The sequence below is a fragment of the Lutra lutra genome, chromosome 13, assembly GCF_902655055.1.
Source record: "Lutra lutra chromosome 13, mLutLut1.2, whole genome shotgun sequence".
Classification (NCBI taxonomy): Eukaryota; Metazoa; Chordata; class Mammalia; order Carnivora; family Mustelidae; genus Lutra; species Lutra lutra.
In genome coordinates this window covers 61,061,756-61,084,696 of record NC_062290.1, presented here as the reverse complement: position 1 = coordinate 61,084,696, position 22,941 = coordinate 61,061,756, and the positions used below count along the sequence as shown (strand labels likewise).

The 22,941-nt window shown below is 47.2% G+C and overlaps 1 protein-coding gene across 4 annotated transcripts in view; it reads left to right on the top strand.

The window, feature by feature from the left end:
- The window catches only part of FBXO10 (F-box protein 10), a 69,658-nt gene that overhangs the window by 35,273 nt on the left and 11,444 nt on the right, over positions 1-22,941 (top strand). For 3 of the 4 annotated variants that reach the window (XM_047699388.1, XM_047699389.1, XM_047699386.1), the window contains 4 exons: positions 8,268-8,858; positions 11,771-12,604; positions 17,063-17,212; positions 19,414-19,550. In XM_047699388.1, coding sequence (XP_047555344.1) covers positions 8,274-8,858; positions 11,771-12,604; positions 17,063-17,212; positions 19,414-19,550 — 1,706 coding nt within the window. In that variant the 5' untranslated portion in view covers positions 8,268-8,273. Of the gene's footprint in view, positions 1-8,267; positions 8,859-11,770; positions 12,605-17,062; positions 17,213-19,413; positions 19,551-22,941 lie in introns of those variants that run through there. The other variant, XM_047699387.1, reaches the window with a different exon arrangement.

Genomic DNA, 22,941 nt, shown 5'->3' with positions numbered 1-22,941 from the left:
GGCACCAAAGCAACCCAACTGGGGAGAGGAGATTCTTTTCCACGAATGGTGCTGGAATCACTTAATTTCAACCACTGCTTCATACCATGACAAAAATTAATTCATGATGGATCATGGATCAAAATATAAAAGTTAAATCACAACATGTTTAGAAGAAAATATAGGAGAATATCTTCACAACAAGGGAATTAGCAAAACCTTCTCGGTTGAAAGGGATCAGTCATTTGAAAAAGGTGAGTTAGACTTCAGCAATATTTAAAACTTCTCATCAAAAGACACCATCAAGAAAATGAAAAGATAAGTTACAGACTGGGAGAAAATATTCACAGAACATATATTTGGCAAAGGATGTATTAGAAAGTCCTATATTGAATAGTAAAAAGATTACCCAATTAAAAAAAAAATAGATGTGAACACACTCAAAAGGAAATTGAAATATATGTCCACAAAGCATTTGTGTAAGAATACTCCTAGCAGCAGTATTCATAATAGCCCCAAATTGGAAACAGTTCAGTCTTCCATCTATAGGAGAATTGATTTTTTAAGCCTGTAATATATCAATATAGTATGCAATGAAATAATTGCTCAGCAATAAAAAGGGATGAACTACTGATACATGCAACAAAATAGATGACTCTCAAAAAGGTAATACTAAGTGAAGGAAGCCTTAGCACAAAAGAATACATACTGCATGTTTCCATTTATATGAAATTCTGGAACAAACAAAACTAACATGCTGGAAAATTCACAACAGTGTTTGCCCCTTGGGATTTGGGGTAGGAATTGACAGAAAAGTCGTGAGGGAATATTTTGGGGTGATGGTAATATCCTATTTTTTATATGGGTTGGAGTTACATATGTGAATGCCTTTGTCAAGATTCTGCAGATGCACACTGTGGCACATCTGTACCACGGAATGCGCCTCAGCTTTATAAAGAAAAGGACTAGTGATGTGCACAATGTGAATGAATCTCTAAGGAACTATGCTGAGTGAAAAAAAAAAAAAGCCAATCCCAAGAGATTCTGTACTGTATGATTCCATTTATGTGACATCTTGGAAGTGACAGTGTTTTAGAAATAGAAGACAGGGGATGCCTGGGTGGCTCAGTAGATTAAGCGGCTGCCTTTGGCTCAGGTCATAGTCCCAGGGTCCTGGGATCGAGTCCGGGATTGAGTCCTGCATCGGGCTCCTTGCCCAGCAGGGAGCCTGCTTCTCTCTCTGCCTCTGCTTGCCACTCTGCCTGCTTATGTTTTCTGTCTCTGACAAATTAATAAATAAGATCTATTTTTTTATTTTATTTATTTATTTGACAGAGAGAGATCACAAGTAGGCAGAGAGGCAGTCAGAGAGAGAGAGAGAGGAGGAAGCAGGCTCCCTGCTGAGCAGAGAGCCTGATGCAGGACTCAATCCCAGAACCCTGAGATCATGACCTGAGCTGAAGGCAGAGGCTTATTAACCCACTGAGCCACCCAGGCATCCCTAAGATTTCTTTAAAAAAGGAAAGAAATGGAAGACAGATTAGTGGTTATAAAGGATTAAGAACAGGGAAGAGGAGAGGCATCTGGGTGGCTCAGTTGGTTAAGCGTCTGCCCTCGGCTCAGGTCATGATTCCAGGGTCCTGGGATAGAGCCCCGTATCTAGCTCCCAACAACATGAGAAGCCTGGCTTGTTATCCCTCTCCCACTTCCCCTACTTGTGTTCCCTCTCTCACTGTGTCTCTCTCTGTCAAATAATAATGATAAATAAAATCTTTTTTTAAAAATACAAGTAAAGAACAGGGAAGAGGCATCAGGATGGTAGGTGTGGTTATAAAAGAATAACATGAAGGATCTTGTGGTATCAGGGCTTTTTAGTGCCTTGACTGTGGTAGTGGATACCCAAACCTACACAGGTGATAAAACTGTATAGAATGTAATGCAAACAGACACAAAAATGACTCCAAGTGAAACTGAAGAAATCCATATAAGGTAGTAAGTTGTCTCAATGTCACTATGCTGGTTGTGATTGTAGTTTTGGAAAGTGTTGCCACTGTGGGCAACTGAGAAAGTATATAAGAGATTATTCTATATTATTTCTTAAAACTGCATATGAATCTGTAATTATCTATAATTACCTCAATAAAAATTTCAATTAAAAATATTTCTTAGGGGCGCCTGGGTGGCTCAGTGGGTTAAGCCTCTGCCTTTGGCTCAGGTCATGGTCTCAGGGTCCTGGGATCAAGCCCCACATCGGGCTCTCTGCTCAGCAGGGTGCCTGCTTCCCTTCCTCTCTCTCTCTGCCTGCCTCTCTGCCTACTTGTGATCTCTGTCTGTCAAATAACTAAATAAAATCTTTTTTTTTTTTTAAGATTTTTTTTTATTTATTTATCTGACAGAGAGAAATCACAAGTAGGCAGAGAGGCAGGCAGAGAGAGAGGAGGAAGCAGGCTCCCTGCTGAGCAGAGAGCCCGACACGGGGCTCGATCCCAGGACCCTGAGATCATGACCTGAGCCGAAGGCAGCGGCTTAACCCACTGAGCCACCCAGGCGCCCCACTAAATAAAATCTTAAAAAAAAAAAAAAATTTCTTAGAGGGATGCCTGGGTAAGGCATCTGCCTTCAGTCAGTTAAGCATCTGCCTTCAGCTCAGGTCATGATCCCAGTGTCCCAGGATGGAGTCCCCACATCAGGGACTCCCAGGATGGAGTTCCCACATCCCTTTCCCTCTGCCTGTCACTCCCCATCATTGTACTTTCTCTCTCTCTCTCTGACAAATAAGTAAATAAAACCTTAAAAAAATTTTTTTCTTAAAGAAGTGTCTAATATCATGTCTGGGAGGATATATAAAAACTGAGCCAGGAACATCTTGACATACCACATGGCAAGGATGCTATCAAAGATTACTGAGGTTGTGTCAAAATGACTGAGGAACCAAACTGAGGCCAAAGATGTCTCAATTTGAGCTTCAGTATGAATAGCAGTTTCAAAGACTTTAAACCTGTAAGATAGATTTAAATCCATGAATTCATCATAATAGTTTAAACACACACAGATTGGTTACCTTCAAAGAATAATGGATGCATGGAACCAATTCATTGTCTCGACACCTAGAAAATGAAAGAGGCCTTTCCTAAGGGTACAGTACAGTGGGGTAACCAAATGGTATTTGAGGAGAAGCATCTCCTAATATAATTTCTTCACCAAAGAAATCAACCAAATGATACAGTTAGAATTCTCACCACTTTGTTACCTCCAGGGAATTCATGGATCTAGGTATTGAGCATCAGTGGACACTAGCATCAAAAAAAGAGACAGCCAGACTTATGGACATTTGATGATAAAAACATGCAATACCACTTGTACCCTTGCTAAAGGGATTGCACCTGAGTCTGATCAGTCCTCTGGATACAGCTGCCAATGTGCAGAAAATACAGAAGACAGGGCAACAAGTTGAACTCTCCCATGAGAAAGCATGCAGTCAGCAAAATTCCGACGGAGACTGGTCAGATGGTTGAGCTTCTCCAACAGGCAACTTGAAAAGAAAGGGATGGAAGGGGACCCTGTGGGTAGAATGAGAACCAAACACACATTGAACTAAAAACCTGAGGACAAAAGTCAAACTCTAGAATCTAAAGATGTATACTTAGGTGGTGAAACCACAAAGAGGAAGTGATAATACAGAATCAGGAGTATGTTTTACCTTTGTGGGGAGAATTGGATTGGGGCACATGGGGAGGCTTCTAGAGTAGCTGACAAAATTCTGTTTTCTGATTTCGGTAGTGGTTAGCAGGATGTTTCCCTCAAAACAAATCACTATACAAATCACCATGTACTCTTTTTGATTCACACTTTAAGAAAGCTGTGGTAGAACTATTTTCAGGTAGCTCTGGGAAGCCAAAAGTGGAGCTTGATGTCTGAGGAGAGATGATGAAGAAAAGCCCTGTGAGCAAGGTGCTGTTGGGAGAGAGATGGTAGGTGAGATGAAGATCAGTGATGAAACTAGAGAAATAGACCAGCTCATAGCTGTCATCTGTGCTAACTTTTATCCTGGAAGCCATGGGGAGCTATTGAGGAATTCTAGGCTGACAAGTGGCGTACCCTTATTTACATTTTAGAAAGCTTCCCTTGGTGGCTGGATGTGAAGTGGATTGGATGGAGGAGGCAGGACTAGTTGCAGAGAGACCGGCTGAGAATCCAAACCAAAGACAGTGAGGCCAGAAACAACTCCGTGACAGGGAAAGGAGAGAGGAAAGGACTAATTTGAGATTGCTTAAGAAGGTGGAAACACACAATGTGAGAGAATATCTGGGAGAGAGCAGGAGAGAAGTCGACAGAGAAGAAATCAGGGAGGTTTCCCTCGTTACTGACTGGGGTGGCAAGGTGGAAGGTGATGGTGCCATAAACTGGGATGTGTAGATCAGGCTTGGAGAGATGATAATCTATACTATTTTGTAAATTGAGATACAGTTTACATACAGTAAGATGCACAGAACAGAAGCATGCAGTCCAGTGAATTTTTTCAGATATTTGCATGTGTGTGACTAACACAGCAGTGAAGATGTAAACATTTGCTTCACTCCTGAAGTTTCCATGTGACCCCTTGAAGTGCTATTCCCGTTTTCTCAGCGTAGATGATTTTGTCTGTTTTTGAACTTCACCTGTATGGAATCATACAATATGTTGTCTTCTGCAACTGGTTTCTTTTGCTTAACATTATTGTTGTGGCTCACCTGTCTGTTATATATATCAGTAGTTCATCCCCTTTTACTGCCGAAGAATGTAGCATTGCATGCGTACACCATGCTTTATTTATCCGCTCTTCTGGCGGTGGACATTTGGGTGGTTTCAGATTTTTTGTTTGTTTTACTATTAAGAATAAAGCCTCTGTAAACATTCTCCTATAAACCATTGTGTAGATGTCCATTTTCATTTATCTTGGGTAAATACCTAGGAGTGGAATCACCTAGGAGTGGGTCATAGCATAGGTGTGTGTTTAATTGCAGAAGAAGCTACCAAACAGTTTTCTAAAGTGATTGTAGTATTTTATGCTCCTACCAGCAATGTATGAGAATTCTGGGAGCTTCACATCTTGATGCTTTGATGCTTTCAGTGTTCTTCGTTTCAGCCGTTGTAGTGAGTGTGACACACATCCCTCTCGTTATGGTTTTGATACAAATCAGGTAATGAATACTAATGACATTGAACATCTCTTGAACTTGTTGCTGCTTGTTTTTCTTTTGTGAAGTTTCTGTTCAAACCTTTGCCTATTTTTTGTTGGATTTTTTAAATTACTAAACTGTAGGATTTCTTGATACATTCTGAATATGAGCTGTCTGTCCTGTATGTACATTGCAAAGATTTACTCCCATTCTTTCAAATGCCTTTTCATTTTCTTAATGGTATCTTTTTTTTTTTTTTTAAGATTTTATTTATTTATTTGACAGAGAGATAACAAGTAGGCAGAGAGGCAGGCAGAGAGAGAGGAGGAAGCAGGCTCCCTGCCGAGCAGAGAGCCTGATGCGGGGCTCAATCCCAGGACTCTGAGATCATGACCTGAGCCGAAGGCAGCGGCTTAACCACTGAGCCACCCAGGTGCCCCTTAATGGTATCTTTTGATGAGCAGAAAATTTTAATTTTGAGAGACCAATTCATTATTTTTTGTCTTTTATGATTAGTACCTTTTGTGTTCTCAGAAATCTTTGCCTATCCTGAGGTTGCATATTTTCTTAGGTTTTCTTTTTTTTTTTTCCTTTTTTCAGATTCATTTATTTATTTTAGAGAGAGTTTGTGTCTCCCTGGGGAAGGGGAGGGGCAGAGGAAAAGGGAGAATCTCAAGCAGACTCCCTGCTGGGCATAGAGTCTGACCTGGGACTCAATCCCACAAGTTTTCTCTGAAAAAGTCTGAAAAGGTATGGCTAAAGAAGGAGGTGAAGAACGGGAGACACAGGTATCACGGAGACTGCTGTGAATAAAGCAGTGTTCGTGTGAGGAAGTCACAGCTACCAGGAGCCCAGTCTTTGTTCTGTGATGTTTACCAGTCCAGAGCGTGGCTTTTCTTCAGCACTGTCAAGGACTTCGGAAAGTCTTACGAGGTGATCGTTATAGAGAAACCTACATACCCAGGCCCTAATATTAATCTGTAGAGTTAGAGCCAGACCTGTTAAGATGAAGCTCAGAATTCTTGTAGACATAGTCACACATTTGTGCTTCCAGCCTTCCTGAGCCTAGATAGCTGACAGGTATGATCATCATGTTCATAAAATGGAGAGGAAAACCAAGGCCTTGAAGAGGTTAACAACTTGATTACAGTCTGTTGTGAAGTCTGCCTGTTTCCAAGTTTAGTTCCTACTTGTCTAGAGACTTTATAGGGTTTCAGACTTGGAAGTTGCTCTAGGTCATCTAACACAGTCCCCTTGTGTTTAGGTGGGGAAACGGACACTCATAAATGAGAGGGCTTTGGCTAGGTTTAAATAACAGGAATTCAAAGAAGCCAACTTGAGCAAAAAGAATTTATAACAAGAGTACAGAGCCAGCTGATGGAATTTAAAAGGCAAAGCTAAAGCTGAGTTTTGGACAGAGGCTGGAGCCATGACCTGCAGTGCTGAAGAGAAACTGGGATCCCCTGGTTTATGCCCTTTTCTCTGTCTCTGATTTATGCCCTTTTTTACTGTCTCTGATTCATTCTTCTCTCCATGTAGACTAACTTCTTCTGCCCCATCCCCACTCCCACCCCGGCAGAGAGAATGGTCACTAGCAACTTTTCCTGAGTTTATAACTTGGGAAAGAAGTCATTCATTCTCTTCTATTCAGGAAAGAAGTCAACCTGATCCTTTTCTTTTTCTTCTTAAGATTTTATTTATTTATTTGACAGAGAGACAGCAAGAGCAGGAACACAAGCAGGGGGAGTGGGAGAGGGAGAAGCAGGCCTCCGCTTCAGGGAGCCTGATGCAGGGCTCGATCCCAGGACTCTGGGATCATGACCCGAGCTAAAGGCACTTAACTATTGAGCCATCCAGGTGCCCCAGAAGTCGACTTGATTCTAAAATTGCAACTCCTATTTCCCTGGAGATCTCAGTGGCCGATTTGGAGTGAACCAGAGTCCAGCTATTTGCTGCCAAGGGTCTGGGGTAGTATTATTCTTCAGACATAGCCCGGGGAGCCCTGCATCTCCAAATATGTGGGGTGAATTGTTGGTTGAAAGGGGGCAGAGAGCAAGGGGGCAGATGGCTGGGCAGCCAGTAGGATAGGTGTTTTGGACAGTAGGGTTGCATCAGTATCTAATAGCAGAGCCAAGACCAAAACCCACAGCCTATGATCCAGCATCAGTCTTTCCTAAGGCCGCCTTACGTGGGAGACAGTGGAAATCATTTTTTTTTTTTTTTTTGACAGTGGAAATTATTTGATCTGGTAACAGGAGAGGCAGACAGATGGACACTCACTGCTCAGTTCTTACTCCTATTAGTGTGAAGAAATAGAAATCCCTTCCTTGAGAGTCTAGGACTGTAGCAGCCAAAGGTGGGCCAAAGGTGGGTTCCCTCTGTATTAGTCCAAAATCTTAGTGACAAGTTATAGAAACCCAAATCAAGGGGCGCCTGGGTGCCTCAGTTGGTTGAGCGACTGCCTTCGGCTCAAGTCATGATCCCGGACTTCCAGGATCGAGTCCCGCATCAGGCCCCCAGCTCCTTGGGGAGTCTGCTTCTCCCTCTGACCCTCTCCTCTCTCATGCTCTCTCTCACTCATTCTCTCTCAAATAAATAAAATCTTTAAAAAAAATTAAAAAAAAAATTAAAAAAAAAAAAAGAAACCCAAATCAAACAAAGCAAAAAAGGGTATTTATTAGAAGGTCATTAGATACCTCAGAATTGAAAAAAGAACTGAAGATTCCACGGCAGCTTCAGGAATCTGGAATCTGTACCACCAGATCTTGTGATCTGTGATCACTTGTGATCACATTTTTCTTTCTCCTTTTCACTTTTCATCTTTCATCTCCTCATTTCTGCTTGGCTCTAGTACCACAAAGTTTTCTCCACAAGTGGGGAACATGGCTGACAGCAGGTCAGAGTCATACCCACAGAGTGTCTGGCCAAGAGAAAAGAGAGTCTTCCCTGCTGGCTCTAGCTAGAAAAATCCCAAGGGAGAATTCCATTTGAGGGATTGGAGTCCTATGACTGGCTAAGCCTTGTTCCCTTGCATACCCTTGGAGTCAGGAGAAGGCAGGGAATATTTTAAGAAAGAGAGCTGTAAGCAGGGGCAGCAAAAACCTCTGTTGTTTTGTGTCTGTCTCCCAGGTGACCATGGAGGCCGGCGGCCTCCCCCTGGAGCTGTGGCGCATGATCCTAGCCTACCTACACCTGCCCGACCTGGGCCGCTGCAGCCTGGTGTGCAGGGCCTGGTACGAGCTGATCCTCAGTCTCGACGGCACCCGCTGGCGGCAGCTGTGTCTGGGATGCACCGAATGCCGCCACCCCAACTGGCCCAATCAGCCTGACGTGGAGCCTGAGTCTTGGAGGGAGGCCTTCAAGCAGCATTACCTTGCCTCCAAGACCTGGACCAAGAACGCCTTGGACTTGGAGTCCTCTGTCTGCTTTTCTCTGTTTCGCCGGAGGAGGGAACGCCGTACCCTGAGCGTTGGGCCAGGCCATGAGTTTGACAGCCTGGGCAGCGCCTTGGCCATGGCCAGCCTGTATGACCGAATCGTGCTGTTTCCAGGTGTATACGAAGAGCAGGGTGAAATCATCCTGAAGGTGCCTGTGGAGATCGTAGGGCACGGCAAGCTGGGAGAGGTGGCCCTGCTTGCCAGCATCGATCAGCACTGCTCCACCACTCGCCTGTGCAACCTTGTCTTCATGCCAGCCTGGTTCTCCCCCTTCATGTTTAAGGTGGGTGCCCGCATCCAGATGGATGGCCTCTCTGGGCCTGACTTGGGCCTCTTCACAGTGGGTTTATGACCCCATTTTTTTGGAATTGAGGGTTTTGTTGTTTTCCTATAACACACTCCTCTGAGTTCTGCACCAGATGAGAAATGGGTAAGGGATCAGTAATGATCAACAGTCTGCTTTATTTTTTGCAAGACTGTATTAAAAAATAAGCCAAGGACTCAAGACCCAAACTGCTTTGTACTTCTTTCCTTCCACACTGGACGAACTGGCTCTGCAGGTAGGGTAGCTAGGTGGGAAATCCAGGTCCGCGCATGTGCCACGTGGTGACAAGAAGCAGAGAACACTTCATGCCCAAAGCCAGGGGAGGCTATGCAGGACCAGTGACCTTTAGCCCGTTGCCCCCCACCCTGTGGAGGAAGGTTAGGGAAGGTCAGACTTTTACCAGGGGTGACTGGGGAGAGGGTCAGGAAATACCAGCCTACACTTATCTTCTAGGAACACAGAGCACAGCTGTATTCAAAGCCAAGTATGTATTGACATGTGGGTAGATCCCAGCAGAATAGTCCACGGCTTTACATTGTCTGGAAACATTATAGCATCTGGACTTCTAACCTGTCCTAATAAGTATATTGCCACTATGACTACCAGTCACAACACATGGTCTCTCGGGTTAGTAATAATCATCATATGACCACAGTGCACTTACCATGTGCCTGGTGTCTGCTTTCCAGCCATGAGAGAGAGGGGTCGTGCCATCTGGTTTTCTAGATGAGCAAACTGAAAACTGAGGCTCAGCACAACTAAGGGTCTCAGACTTAGTAAGGGACAGAACTAGGACCCAAGCCTATACTCATAATCTAGGTGACTTTCCATCTGTGACTTCTTTTGTTTCCCACAACAAACAGTGGTGGTAGACAGTAGACTTGGTATCCCCATTTTGCTGATCAAGGGCACTAAAGCTCAGAGACGCTAAGTAACTTCCTCAGGTGGATAATTACTGAGGTTAGAACTCAAATTCTAAGTACTTTTGAAATTAATATAATTCTGGGTTCCTTGGAAACTTAAAAGCCTGTTTTTTAGGCCTAGAATGTTCAGAAGGACTGATGAACAACTCCTGTGCTGGTCTGTAGACCCTGAAGAAGAGTTTGATTCAAGAGCCTTCGCTTTTCCTACGACATTCACTCTTAGAGGAATATGTTTGGTTCAGCCTCTCCTTCTCCCTCAGAAGCACAGTTGCAGATGCTTGGGGGTGGGGCCTGGCATACAGTAATGCTCCGTCCGTGATCATCTTTTAACTGAAAACAGGACAAGGGGCTAGGATGACCTTGCCTGTAGAACGCAAAGGCCAGGGTGATTTCACAGCGGTTTTCAGGGACTTCTGAGGAGAACCCCAGCAATGGCTCTGCATCTCCAGAGAGCTGGTGTTCACCTACAAAGAGGACCCAGTAAGAGGAAAATGGATTTAAATTGCAGCAGGAAAAAATTAAGTCAGCCATAAAGAAGCTTATAGGGGTTAAGATGAGTAAGTTCTGGGCCAAGCTCTCCAGGGTGCTCACTGCTAGAGAATGTAAAAACGGTTCAGGGACGGATGTGTCTGGATTACTCAGTGGGATCAGGAAACACTCCCTCATTTTATGGTTCATATCCTTCTGATGGAATTTAGGGTGAAATCTGGAAACAGTTATTTTTCAGGAATATAGAGTAACTGGGCTTCTCAGCCAGGCTTGGGAGCTAAGGGGCTCGGCTGAGTGGTGCGTGGGATTCAGCACCTCCCCACTTCAGCAGAGCCTCTGCTCTTTGTGTCCCTGACCCCAGGTCCCGGTAGCTAATGTTCGGTCATCCGGCTCTTTTCCTCACTCTCTGTTAGCCGACAAACCCCGTATTGCATACAAGCAGCCTCAGAGAGATGAAGTCCTGTCTGAAGTAACACATTTGAAAGAAGCCGAGCTGGGAGTTCTCCTGTGCAGCCAGACTCCAGAGCCCGTCTTACCTACTGCTCAGTACTGCCCGGCTGTGGCAGCACACCTTGTCCCCATCTTTAGGGACAAAGCCTGCTTCCTTTGTTCTGCCTCTCCCCCATACACATATGGGCCAATTGCCACACAGGCCGGACTCTTTCCCAGAACCTGTGGCTGGGCTTCTGCACCTGCCTGCCCCAGGCCAGGTAGGGCTCAGCCCCTTGTGGTCTGTCTCCTGTCAGCTCTCAGGCTTCTTCCTGGCCCTGTCCTGAGTTCACATGCCCAGCTGGTGTTCTGTGGGGTGCTCCAGGGCTGAGAGAGGGTGGTGCAGGGAAGCTGTGCTGAAGAGGTGAGACCTGGTGAGGCCCCTCACGATCTCACACTTTCTTCATGTAACCAAGACACCAAACCGGGACTCCCTCGCCCTTCATGGGACACAGGAATGTTGCGCTCAATTCCAGCCAGTTCCTGTCCTTCCTGATCTCCCTTGAGTGATGCTCTGCTGGTTCACCTCCTGTGTTACCGTGTTGAGTCCGTCTCACCCAGCATCCCTCTGAGCATTCAGCTTCTTCCCTCATCCCCATCTTCACCCCTCAAAGCTTATATTCTCACTAGATACTGATTGAATATTGGGGGAATTTACCTGAGACCTGAGGTCTTTAGGAAGGGCCCTGTTGCAGAGCGTGAACTTTCCTGCCTTTATTTATTTCCAGTCCCTTTGTGATTGGAAGGAGGGAAAAACAGGCAACTCCTAATTCTCCTCCCTCTGATTCAAAGAAGCTTCCTGTCCCTGTCCCCCTAAGCGCGGGCTGACACATGCCCTTAGGGAGGAGGAGAACAGGATCAGCCAGATGAATGGCCTCTCCAGGCTCCACCCTCCTTAAAGCACAGAGTACTGACTAACAAAACAGTTCTTATCCCTGTTTCATCTGCTTTCTCTTTTCTATTCCTCAGACAACCTCCGGTCATGTCCAGTTTGACAACTGCAACTTCGAGAATGGGCACATCCAGGTCCATGGCCCAGGTACCTGCCAAGTGAAGTTTTGCACCTTCAAAAACACCCATGTTTTCCTGCACAATGTGCCTCTGTGTGTCCTGGAAAACTGTGAATTTGTGGGCAGTGAAAACAACTCTGTGACTGTTGAGGGCCACCCATCTGCAGACAAGAACTGGGCCTACAAGTATCTAGTAGGGCTTATCAAGTCCTCCCCCAGCGTACTCCCCACAGAGGACTCGGACTCTTTAATGTCCCTAGACCTGGAGAGCAGGGACCAGGCTTGGAGTCCCAGGACCTGTGACATTGTCATTGAGGGCAGCCAAAGCCCGACCAGCCCAGCTTCTACCTCCCCAAAGCCAGGCTCCAAGGCTGGCTCACAGGAGGCAGAGGTGGGCAGTGACGGGGAAAGGGTGGCCCAAACTCCAGACAGCAGCGATGGAGGCCTGAGTCCTAGTGGTGAGGATGAGGACGAGGACCAGCTCACATACAGACTGTCCTACCAAGTGCAGGGCCCACGCCCTGTACTGGGGGGCTCCTTTCTCGGCCCACCACTTCCAGGGGCATCCATTCAGCTGCCCAGCTGCCTCGTGCTGAACTCACTGCAGCAGGAGCTGCAGAAGGACAAGGAGGCCATGGCACTGGCCAGCTCTGTGCAGGGCTGCCTCATCCGCAAGTGCCTCTTCCGGGACGGGAAGGGAGGCGTCTTCGTTTGCTCCTATGGCCGAGCCAAGATGGAAGGGAACGTCTTCCGGAACCTGACTTACGCAGTGCGGTGTATACATAACAGCAAGGTGCCGTCCTAAGGTTTACTCTACGACCATGAGGCCTTCCTGGGTCACTAGGAACATGATTTTGATTAATGAGAGAAGGTTCCTATGGCTATACAGAGGAAGGCTTTGGTGGGGCTGTTTTGCATTTTTTTAAGTCCTCTTTATTCTACAACACACTCTTACCTTCCATCCATCTTTTGATTTGGACAGAGCAGAAACTATTCTTCCCATTTTACAGAAAAGGAAACAGGCCCAGAGGGGAAATGTGACTCAGTCAGGGTCACATAGCAAGTTAGTGGCAGAATTGGGACTAGAACCCAGGTCCTTTCGCTATGTCATGATGCTTCTCAAACGTGTCCCCAAGGCCTAGTAAAAGGAACAGGACTCTTGAGCCTGGATGAGAGAAAATTGAGGGGCACATGATCACGGGCTTTGATCCGCACTGGAGAAGCTTCCCAGAGAGGTATCCGAGCTTTGTAGGATGAGTAGAGGACGGCCGAGGACAATAGTGTGCATGGGGTGAGAAGATGTGGAGTGAGGGCATTCAGGCAGCCAGAACGTTCTGTGCTGGGGCCTGGGTGTGTGGCTGTATGCTGAGGATGAAGGAGTGGTTGAAAATGAGGCAGGGGAGGTGAGCAGAACCCACCTTGCCCCAGGCCTGGAAAGCCCATTTGAGAGGCACTGGGACTTTATGCTGAGAGTGGTCCATGCTGCTGCTGGTGCCGTCATGATCCTGCGGGCTCTTTGGAGTGCTGCTGGACAGTTGACACAGGAAGGGCTTCTGGAAGGAAAGACATGGCCTTTTAGAAGAAAGCATGGTCTGGCTCCTGGGTTTGAGTGTTACCTCTCCACTGACTCACCACGCGCATCACCATCCTCTTCTGTAAAATGGAAAGAAGCCTCCCAGCGTCTCTCACTGGGGCATTGTGAGGGTCCAATGCCGTAATACTGGTGAAGCTCCCAGTAAGCTCCAGGGTGTCGGACGCGTGTCACGGGAGGCTTGCAGAGCTCCGGTGGCTGGAACGGCTAACAGCAATCACATTTCATTGCGTTTGCCCAGCCACTTCCAAAGAGGGTCTGAGGAGGTGTTGCCCTGAAAGAACAGCGAGTGCTGTGTGGAGAATAGAGAGAACGGTCAGATCAGAGGACGGGTGACCATTCTGCCCTCAGGTACCACTATGATAGGATCTGGTCTGAGCCCCCAGAAGGGTCCTCCCTCTTGCATAGTTACTAGGAGTGTGGCTTCCGAGTCAAATTCTGGCTCTGCCCCTTGTTAGCTGTGTGTCCTTCGGACGAACGGTACTATTCTGCCTTCAAGGAGTGGCAAGGATTAACTGGGGTCATAGAAAGTGTTTCTGGCACAGAGCAAGTGCTCAACAGATGTTTTTGTTTATTTTTTAAAAGCGCTATTACAGTCCCGTGTGAGAGGTGCCGTGGGTGGTGTAGGAGCCCAGCCTCAAGGAAAGGTTTCCTGGAGGAGCAGTGCTTGGGCAAGGTGAGGCTGTGAGACAGCGGAGGTGTGCCTGAAGGCCAGACGAAGGAAAGGACACCACATGTTCACGCAGCCACAGCATGAGCTGAGGGCTGCTGCGGGAGACTGGGGAGCCAGCAGGGGTCAGCCAGCTGAGGCACAGACCTCTCGCCACAGAGACTGGAGTTTGCCGTGAAGGCAAGGGAAACTCACAGGTTTTAGGCAGAGGAGAACTGTGGTCAGATCTGTATTTGGAAAGCTCATCTGTCCGCTTTCTGGGGGATGGAATGGAGGGGAACGAGGTCGGGGGCAAGAACAGTTGGGAGGCAGTGGAAAATTGTGGTCCAGAGATGGAGAGGAGGGGACAGGACATTCTGGAAAGGTGGAAACGAGGGTTTTAGGAGGGAGCGGTCAAAGGCATGAGGCCTAGGTTTCTGGCCTGTGTGGCAGAGGCAACAGCAGGAACATAGGAGGTTGGGATATGGAGACAGAGATGCTGAGTTTGGGGCATTTCCAACGTCTAGCAGAGATGCTGTCTGGTTACCTGGTTCTGGAGCTTTGGGGAGGGAAATGCCATGCCAGGCAGACTTGGGAGCAGATGGTAGTTGGGAGTCATCGAAAAGGAGAAGTGAAAAGTTATACAGCCTTACTTGTAGCCCTTTTAAACTATTGTCTCCAGGGCCTTTCGGCAGGAATTGTGCAGCCTATAAATTCCTAGTGAGTCTCTAGAAAAGAACCTAAGAAACTGATATTCAGGATTTTTTTTTTTTTTAAAGATTTTATTTATTTATTTGACAGAGAGAGATCACAAGCAGGCAGAGAGGCAGGCAGAGAGACAGGAGGAAGCAGGCTCCCTGCTGAGCAGAGAGCCCGATGCGGGACTCGATCCCAGGACTCCGAGACCATGACCTGAGCCGAAGGCAGCGGCTTAACCCACTGAGCCACCCAGGCGCCCCAGATATTCAGGATTTTTAACGAAAACTTCATGCATCTCTGGAGTGTCCAGCATCAGGTGCAACTATATGCTGAGTGGCCTTCATACAGGCAGGGACCTGTGGGCTGGGGGTGATGGGCCTGCTGAGCCGCTCCCATGCCTGGGAGCAAAGCCTTGATCTGGTGGCCAGAGGGCAGCCACCCATCCCTGCCCTCTAGAATATCCCCAGGAGAGTAAGACTGGCAGAAATGGCCCAGTTGCTTCGGGCACCGAAGAGAAACCGAATGTTTTTCTTGCTGTTTTGTGTGTCATGTATAGAGACTGAGGTTAGTAGCATTTACGTGTGGAGATGAACATACCTCTTCATTTGCCAGGCCTTCAGAGGACCAGGTTTGGGGTCAGTCTAGTGAGGATTGCGCTGGTTTAGGTTTTGCTTTCATTATCCTCCGCCTACCGTAGGCTTCATGTTCTTCATCTTCTGCCAGTTTGCCAGGAGGCTTTGCTCTACTCCTCAGAGAGGGCCGCCTCCATGGCCTTGCCCCCGGCAGCAGACTGCTTTCAGCTGTGGCTCTGCGCCGGTGGTAGGCTTGCTGTCCTGTACCGCTGTGCTCTGTCTAGTGAGTCTTGGAAGTAGCTTCCTCACCAGCGTGAAGGGGCCTCTAATGATAAGGGCCGAGGTGGGGTTTTTTTCTTTCCCTTCTTTGAGAGTGGCAGGGTTTGCTGCCCTTCCCCCAGCCGCTTCAGCCTTGTTTGGCAGGAAGGTTGGGGAGAAAACTCCAAGGGGGACTTAGTGCTCTTTCCACAGTGGCTGTGCTAGCTTTCACCATGCCTGTACCATGAGGGAGGCTGTCCCCAGTCTTTCCCTGCGAGCACCTAGCAAGACCCCTGGAGAAGTCAACAGACACACTTACTCGCAGAGTTTCCACACCCTCACTCTAGTTCACACTTGGCCTTTAACAGTTCACTAAGACGCGTGGCTGGATTCTTACTGGTTCCTGGGGCACCTGCATCTGTGCATGCGAGCATGGGCTCACAGCTCGTCTCCCGGGAGGGGCCTGTGGTCCTTGGATTTCAGGCTTGTTGGTTGTCCTGCCACCTCAGTTCTCTGATGGGTTCCAGAAAGTATGTGCTGTTGTACATTATCTGATTCTATTCTTGGAAGTGTGGGAGCAGTGAATGCTCTTACCATCTTTCTCTATCCTAAACAGAAGGCTTCTCTTGAATCACACTTCCGTTCTACTTTCTCTCTCCCAGTCTTTTATTCTAGTGTAATCTAGCGTTTGTTAGTAGCACACAGTTTATCCTAATGTAATATACTTTTACTATGAATACACAGTTGCTTAAAATAATACAAATGTATTCTGAATTTTTAATATGCTTATTAAATAGGGCAAGAAAATGTAAGTGGCAATATATGCCCTTAAATGAGCAGTGCGCTGGGTTGTGGTACTTTGTTTAAGGGAGGCCTCCCTGTACCAGTACTCCTAATTGTCCCGTAGTTTGGAGTATCGGTGGTTTTTCCACCTCTGGATCATACACCCAAGAAAGATTCAGAATGGACAAGAGTAGGACTCTGTCTTACAAAGTGGAAGAGAAGGTAGGAGGTTATTCTCGGGTACTTTCTCAGGCACGTGAGTTTCAGCAAAGGCACATGTGGGACCTTGATTCCATTCATTGTAGCTGTGCCCTTGGAACCTGGGGAGATCTTCATGTAATCCCAGTCCACATAGAGTTTGAAGACCACCAAATCCCATCTTCTCTCAGGGCCCCTTCCATCCCATCATTCAGTTATTCTGCTTGCAAGTTGTGAATACGGGGCACAGGCCAACCTTCAGTCCAGGTTTTCCTAAAAAATAAACACACACACAGCTCTGTGGTTGGTAAGGAGCCTGCCGGGCAAAGCCAAGCAGGGCACAGAGCTCACTCTGCTCCTGGGAGCACACAAGGTGGGAAGAGGCAGTCCTTGCCTGCAGGCGGAACAGCAGATGGTAAGAAAAGGACTCAAGTGTTCCCCAAGTGGTTTTTAAAAAAAACCTGTGACAAGAAAACAAATGGCTTTCTCGTTTCTGCTTAGATCGTCATGCTCAGGAACGACATTCACCGCTGCCGTGCGTCAGGCATCTTTCTTCGCTTGGAGGCCGGAGGCTTGATCGCTGGGAACAACATTTACCACAATGCGGAGGCAGGCGTAGACATCCGGAAAAAGTCCAACCCACTCATACTGGTACTCCTCTCTGTCTTCTTGCTCTTTTCAGAGTGGCGCTTGGTTTTCAAACCTTCTCTAAGATTATTTAAATAAATGTTGCCATCTTGAGCTTATTTATTTTTAAAGACTTTATTTGAGAGAGCGCAAAAGGGGCGAGGGTCAGAGGGGGATGCAGACTCCCCACTGAGCAGGGAGCGCAGGGAGCCTGGTGCTGGGTCTCTGGAACCATGACCTGAGCCGAAGGCAGATGCTCAACTGACTGAGCCACCCAGGTGCCCTGCTATCTTGAATTTATATTGCTGCTTCTTTGCAAGTGGCTCCTCCCTTTTTCTCTGTGTGTCCTTGTGACTCTGTGCCTCCCTCTTTCTGTATTAGGAATGGCTTTGAATATGTCACCTCCCTGCAGTCTCCTTGTCAGTAAGAAACAGGACTGGGTAGACAGGGAAATTTCACAGAGCACGTTCTCAGCCCTGATAGGCTCTGGTTGGCTTCGAGTTTGATGAAAATAAAGATACATCTGCCCCACCAGACACCTGGATCAAAAGTCAAGCACCAAGTTAGGTCATTCTTCATTATAAGAAGGACATTTAAGATACTTAGTTCTGAAGATTCTTTGTTTCATGGGTACTGTGAGGTCATGTGAGTTTGATTTTACACCATCGAGAAAGCCACTTAAGATGGTAGAATATGGGGCCAGTGATATGAGAGAACAGCCCCTTTTTCTACTCTGGGCTTCCCTGAGAGACACATTTCCTAGGAACTAGGAGATGTGTCCAACTTCTCATTGGCTTGAAAAAATAATAGCCACCCTATGCGTAGTGCTTATTGTATGCCATATACTGCTCTAAGCACTTTGTATATATTTACTTATTTATGGCTTAATCTTTTCACGACCCTTGTGGTAGAATTGCTGTTATCCCCACCTTACAGATGAAGATACTGAGGCACAAAGGGACTAAGAATGTTGCCCCAAATCATACAACGAATGACAGAGCTGACAGTCGGTCTGACTCAGGGCTGATGTTCTTGACCCGTTGTATCAGACTGCCCTTGCAAAATGCAGATGAAGGAAATTCCTAACTATATTTAAAGACATGCCTAGCCAGTGTCCTCTTTCAGCCCTCCTCTCACTGCGCTTCTGCAGTGCAGCTGGCGTCTGATGCACAGCCTTGGCTGAGGAAATTATTGCCACTGTTGCCAGAGAGATGAGAGGAGCTTGCCTCCTAGGGACAGAGGGGACAGGCGGGTTTAGCAGGGGGGAGGGGGCGTTCTGTCTCTGTTCTGGCTTCGAGAAAGGGGGTGGGGGGTGGAAATGCCACTGCTTACGCTTCCCTCTCCGAGCTTTCCAACCCTGTGAGGGAGTTCTGTTAGACAGTGGTTGCCTGGGTTGAGTCTGCCAAATCCTTCAGGAGAAAATCTGGAAAGTGAGTAAGAATAGGAGAGCTTACGGTGTGGAACATTTTCAAGCAAGCTAGAACGATGTTTTTGTGAAATCGTTTTGGAAGAGAAACCACTAACTTCCTGGTTTAAGTACAGGAATGTATTTAGGCTGTAAATTAGCAGAGTGAAAGCATTTTGTTATCATTTCTTATGATCTAAAATTTTGTCCCTGTGCAGAAGCAGGTAGCTGGGAAGCTAAGTCTCATATCTGGCTCTGCTGCACACTGTGTGACCCCGGGCCTGATATTTGAAATAAATCTAAGGGTCTTTGTAGCGCATACACCTTTTGTGATCTCATGCCCCCTGGAACCGTCAGCTCCGCAGAGCCGCGCCGTTCCACAGGCTCCCTGAATGGGACATGAGGCATAGGAGCCAAACGGCTCTCCCCTTCCTTGAAGGTGGCCCACTTGGGATGACATGTGGCCAACATTGTTGTGTAGTGGGGTGCTGCCCTTCCCTGAGAGGTGGGCTCCCTGGCCCCGGGGTGGTCCAGGCTGGCCAGATGATGGGAGGACGGGATGCTGGCAGAGGGTGCTCTGGAGGCTCAGCAGCGTTCAGTGGCATGCTTTGCGGATGCAGAGCAAGGGGCTGGGTGGTGAAGGCGCCTGTGTCCAGATTGTCCCTTACAGCTGTGTGTGTGTGTGCAGGGGTCAGCAGCATGGTCTGTTGACTTAGTCCCACGCCAACGAGGGGTCTTCAGTGGCACTGTCCTCTCTGTAGTATGTGTTCACCCTGGCCCGGCTGATCTATCTTCTCTGCTGTCTCGTGTTCCCTTGCAGTGTAACCAGATCCACCACGGCCTTCGTTCTGGCATTGTCGTCCTCGGCAATGGGAAAGGTATCATCCGGAACAATCAAATCTTTTCAAATAAGGAGGCTGGCATTTATATCCTGTACCATGGAAATCCAGTCGTGAGGTATGTGTGCTGTACCTGGGCCATCCTCACCCGTGGTCCCTCTTTTCTCTCTGATCTCTCTCTTTCCTGCTCCCTGGCTTTCCTCCATTTGAAAACATTTCTGTTTACGAGCACGGCTGTCTAGGAGAACAAGCAAAGACCAGACCCCACCCTCATCCCACTGTAGTAACGCAAGTGCTTTCGTTTGCGTTCCCTTCCAGTTCATGGTGTAGCCATTCCATTCAGCAGACATTACTGAGCACCTCTGATAATGGTAACGAAGGTGCCCCCCTCCCCCGGAGCTTACTCTAGCTTGGGGGACACGTGGGACCAGAAATAACTCTAAGATAGAGATGGCATAAAGGTTTGAGCTTTCAGACCGACAAGTCTGTTGGGTTGAAAGTGGCCACCTAGGATGTTCTGTTAAGATCTGGCCTCAGCACGGAAGCATGCTGTGACCGACCAGCGGGACGAGCTGTAGGTGCGAGGGGCAGGGGCACCGCCGGCACCAGGGAGCTGCCATCCCAGCTCTCGTATGCGGCAGACTGTGACAGATGTTATCGAGGGAATCCTTCTACCTGGGGATGTGGGATGGCCTCATTTCCAGGAGTGCATGAGAGTTGGACTCGGAAATCTGGGTAGCACGTGGACTGTCACGGAAACGGGGCGTGGACATTCCTACTAAAGGAAACCACACAAGCAAAGGCAGCAGAGACCAGATTCAGGGCTTAGCTAACCATCCACTGTGGCTTGAGAACACGTCTGACACGTGTTAGGTCATGCTTTAGGAAAATAACTGGCTCAGGTGTGCAGCAAATATATTCTGAAGTGGTATTTTTTCCCCTTGATTATTCCATACGCATTCTTCCATATTGTTGCGTGGGCTTCATCAGTTTTGGAAAGTTTCAGAACATTCCATTGTTTTGACATTCCATTATTTTTTGGACCAGTCCTAGAACTGTTAGGCAGCTGTTTTCACCACTGTTACAGCAGCTTCAGAAAACAGTTAGTGGTCCCAAAGCCCTTTTTCCATCTTTGTGTGTGAATGTGTTTGTCCATGTGTTATTCCTTTAACACACATTTAAGTGTTTACTCTCTATGGAAGGGGACAGTGACGTAGTGTGTAAGAACAGCCTCTGCTCCATAGAATTTAGTCTCAAGCTGAAGACAAATGTACGAATAACCAGGAGGGGAGACTCACCAAAATGGGTGCTTCCCTAGGCCTTCGTGTAAGTACCAGAGGAACCTGGCACAATTCCAGCTAGGCAAGTCAGGGAAGGGCATGAGGGGAGTGGACACTGAGCTGTGGGTAAGTCGGATTTTGTGGCCAGGGAGATGGTATTCTGGGCCCAGCGGCAGTGAAATTCAGCATGTGTCCTGGAAAAATGGGAACAAATGTGTGTCTTCTACAAGATGCCAGAGGGGTGAGCAGATCAGCCTACAAAGCAGGCTCTTCCTGGAACACAGAACCTCAGATATCGAGTAGGATATACAGCATAATGGCTCTCCAGATCCATCCATTTCCTGATCCGTGGAGCCTATGAACATGTGATCTTACGTGGTAAAAGAGAGGTTGTAGATGTGTTCATTGAGGACCTTGAAATTGGGAGAGTATAGTGGATTATCCAGGTGGGCCCATTGTAAACCTCAGGATCCTTAGAGGGAAGCAGGAGAATGAGCTGGGAGGAGGAAATGGGACAACGGAAGCAGAAGTCAGAGGGTTGAGGCTAGAGGCCGAGAAAGCTGGGAAAGACAAGAAATGGATTCCCCTAGACCTTCCAGAAGGAACACACGTCTGCTGACACCTTGATTTAGCCCTGTAGGACCCATTTTGGACTTCTGACCTCCTAAACAAGAAGGTAATAAATCGGTGTTGTTTTAAGGCACTGCGTTTGTGGTAATTTGTTATAGCAGCCCTACACCAATCTGGGAGGTTTGGACTTGACCTTGTGGGTGCTGGTAACAGTTGAAGAATTTTGAGTAAGGACTGGTTACAGTCAGACTGGTGTCCTGGTTTTTCAGACAGAATCTGTGTGAGGGGCGCCTGGCTGGCAGGGTGGTGGGAGAGTGTGATCTCCGCCTTGCAGCTGTGAGCTCCAGCCCCACCCTGGGTATAGAGAACACTTAAAAGTAAAAATGAGATCTTTTTAAAAATAACAGCAACAACGACAGAATCTTTTTGAGAGAATACGTTTGTTTTTTTGTGATAGAGGGTGGGGGTCTGGGGGAGGGTACAGAATCAAGTTTGAGATCCCTGAAGTGGCCTGGATAAGGCAAACTACAGGAGTTTCTTTGCCTGCGAGAGTTGTGTTACCTCTTATGTTTTTTTTTTGCTTTGTCTGAAAGGAAGCTCAGGGCTCAGAAGGGCTCATCCTCAGTAAATATCCCATCCTTGGTTCTTAGAACAATCATCTGTCCCCTTTTCCTAAATGTTTTCTGATACCTCTTTTATCTTTATTTTGTCCTCCCTGTGTACACACACATACCTGTTTCTCCAAGTGGCCATGGGGTCTTTCTGAAGGTAAGTGAGAGTTATAGTGAGAACCCACCACCCATGCATTTGCTTCTAAGGCACAGCTTGCAGAAATATGGATGAGGCGTGCCCTAACCCAGGGACAGTCTCTGACCATGAATTCCAGAAGCCCACAGTAACCATCTGCTGATTGAATTGTAACCAGATCAAAGCACACTCCAGATCTAAGGGCAAAAATGGCAATGTTTTTAACAGAGGATTTCACTTGTTCAACTCAAATGCATGGTGTGGGCACAGTTGATATTTGGCTTACCCAGCATGAACATAATTTGCTGGGTTTTTTTTCCCAAGGACATAAACCATTTGGACTCTGTCCTCAGAAATGGAAAGCTTAGCTAAATCCTACTCAGTGAAGTTCTGTGGGGTGCCAGGCCCTGTATCAGGCTCTAAAGAGCCAGGTGAATTCTTGGACCTAAATCCTTCAGCCACATGACGGGAGTTGGGAGGGTTGCCTCCCAAGACAGGAGGCAGGTACCCTTCCAGGAAGAAAGGTCACAGCATTCCTGTCAGTAAAAATAACAAAGAGCAAATGTGTGTTCTCCAGGGATAACCCAACTGTGCTGATGTCTGGGTGTGACTGGACTTGTTTTAATAGGAAACTCAAGTTGCAGAGACTGGGAAGCAGTGCATGTCCTTCAGATGCTCGGGTTTTTCATTCACAAGGCCTTTCCGTGGCCGTGAGGGCTGTTGTGTTTCTCTGACCAGGAGCGTGTTTTCCTTTATCTTCCTCATGTGGCTAACCCAGCCCATGAGGTTTCATGTTGGTTACACATTGTCTGTTATTCTTTTTTTTTTTTTTTTTACACATTGTCCAGTATTCTTAAAACCCCATTTTTAAAAAAATTCTGCTTTTCTTCTTTTAAGGCATGTCATCATCAT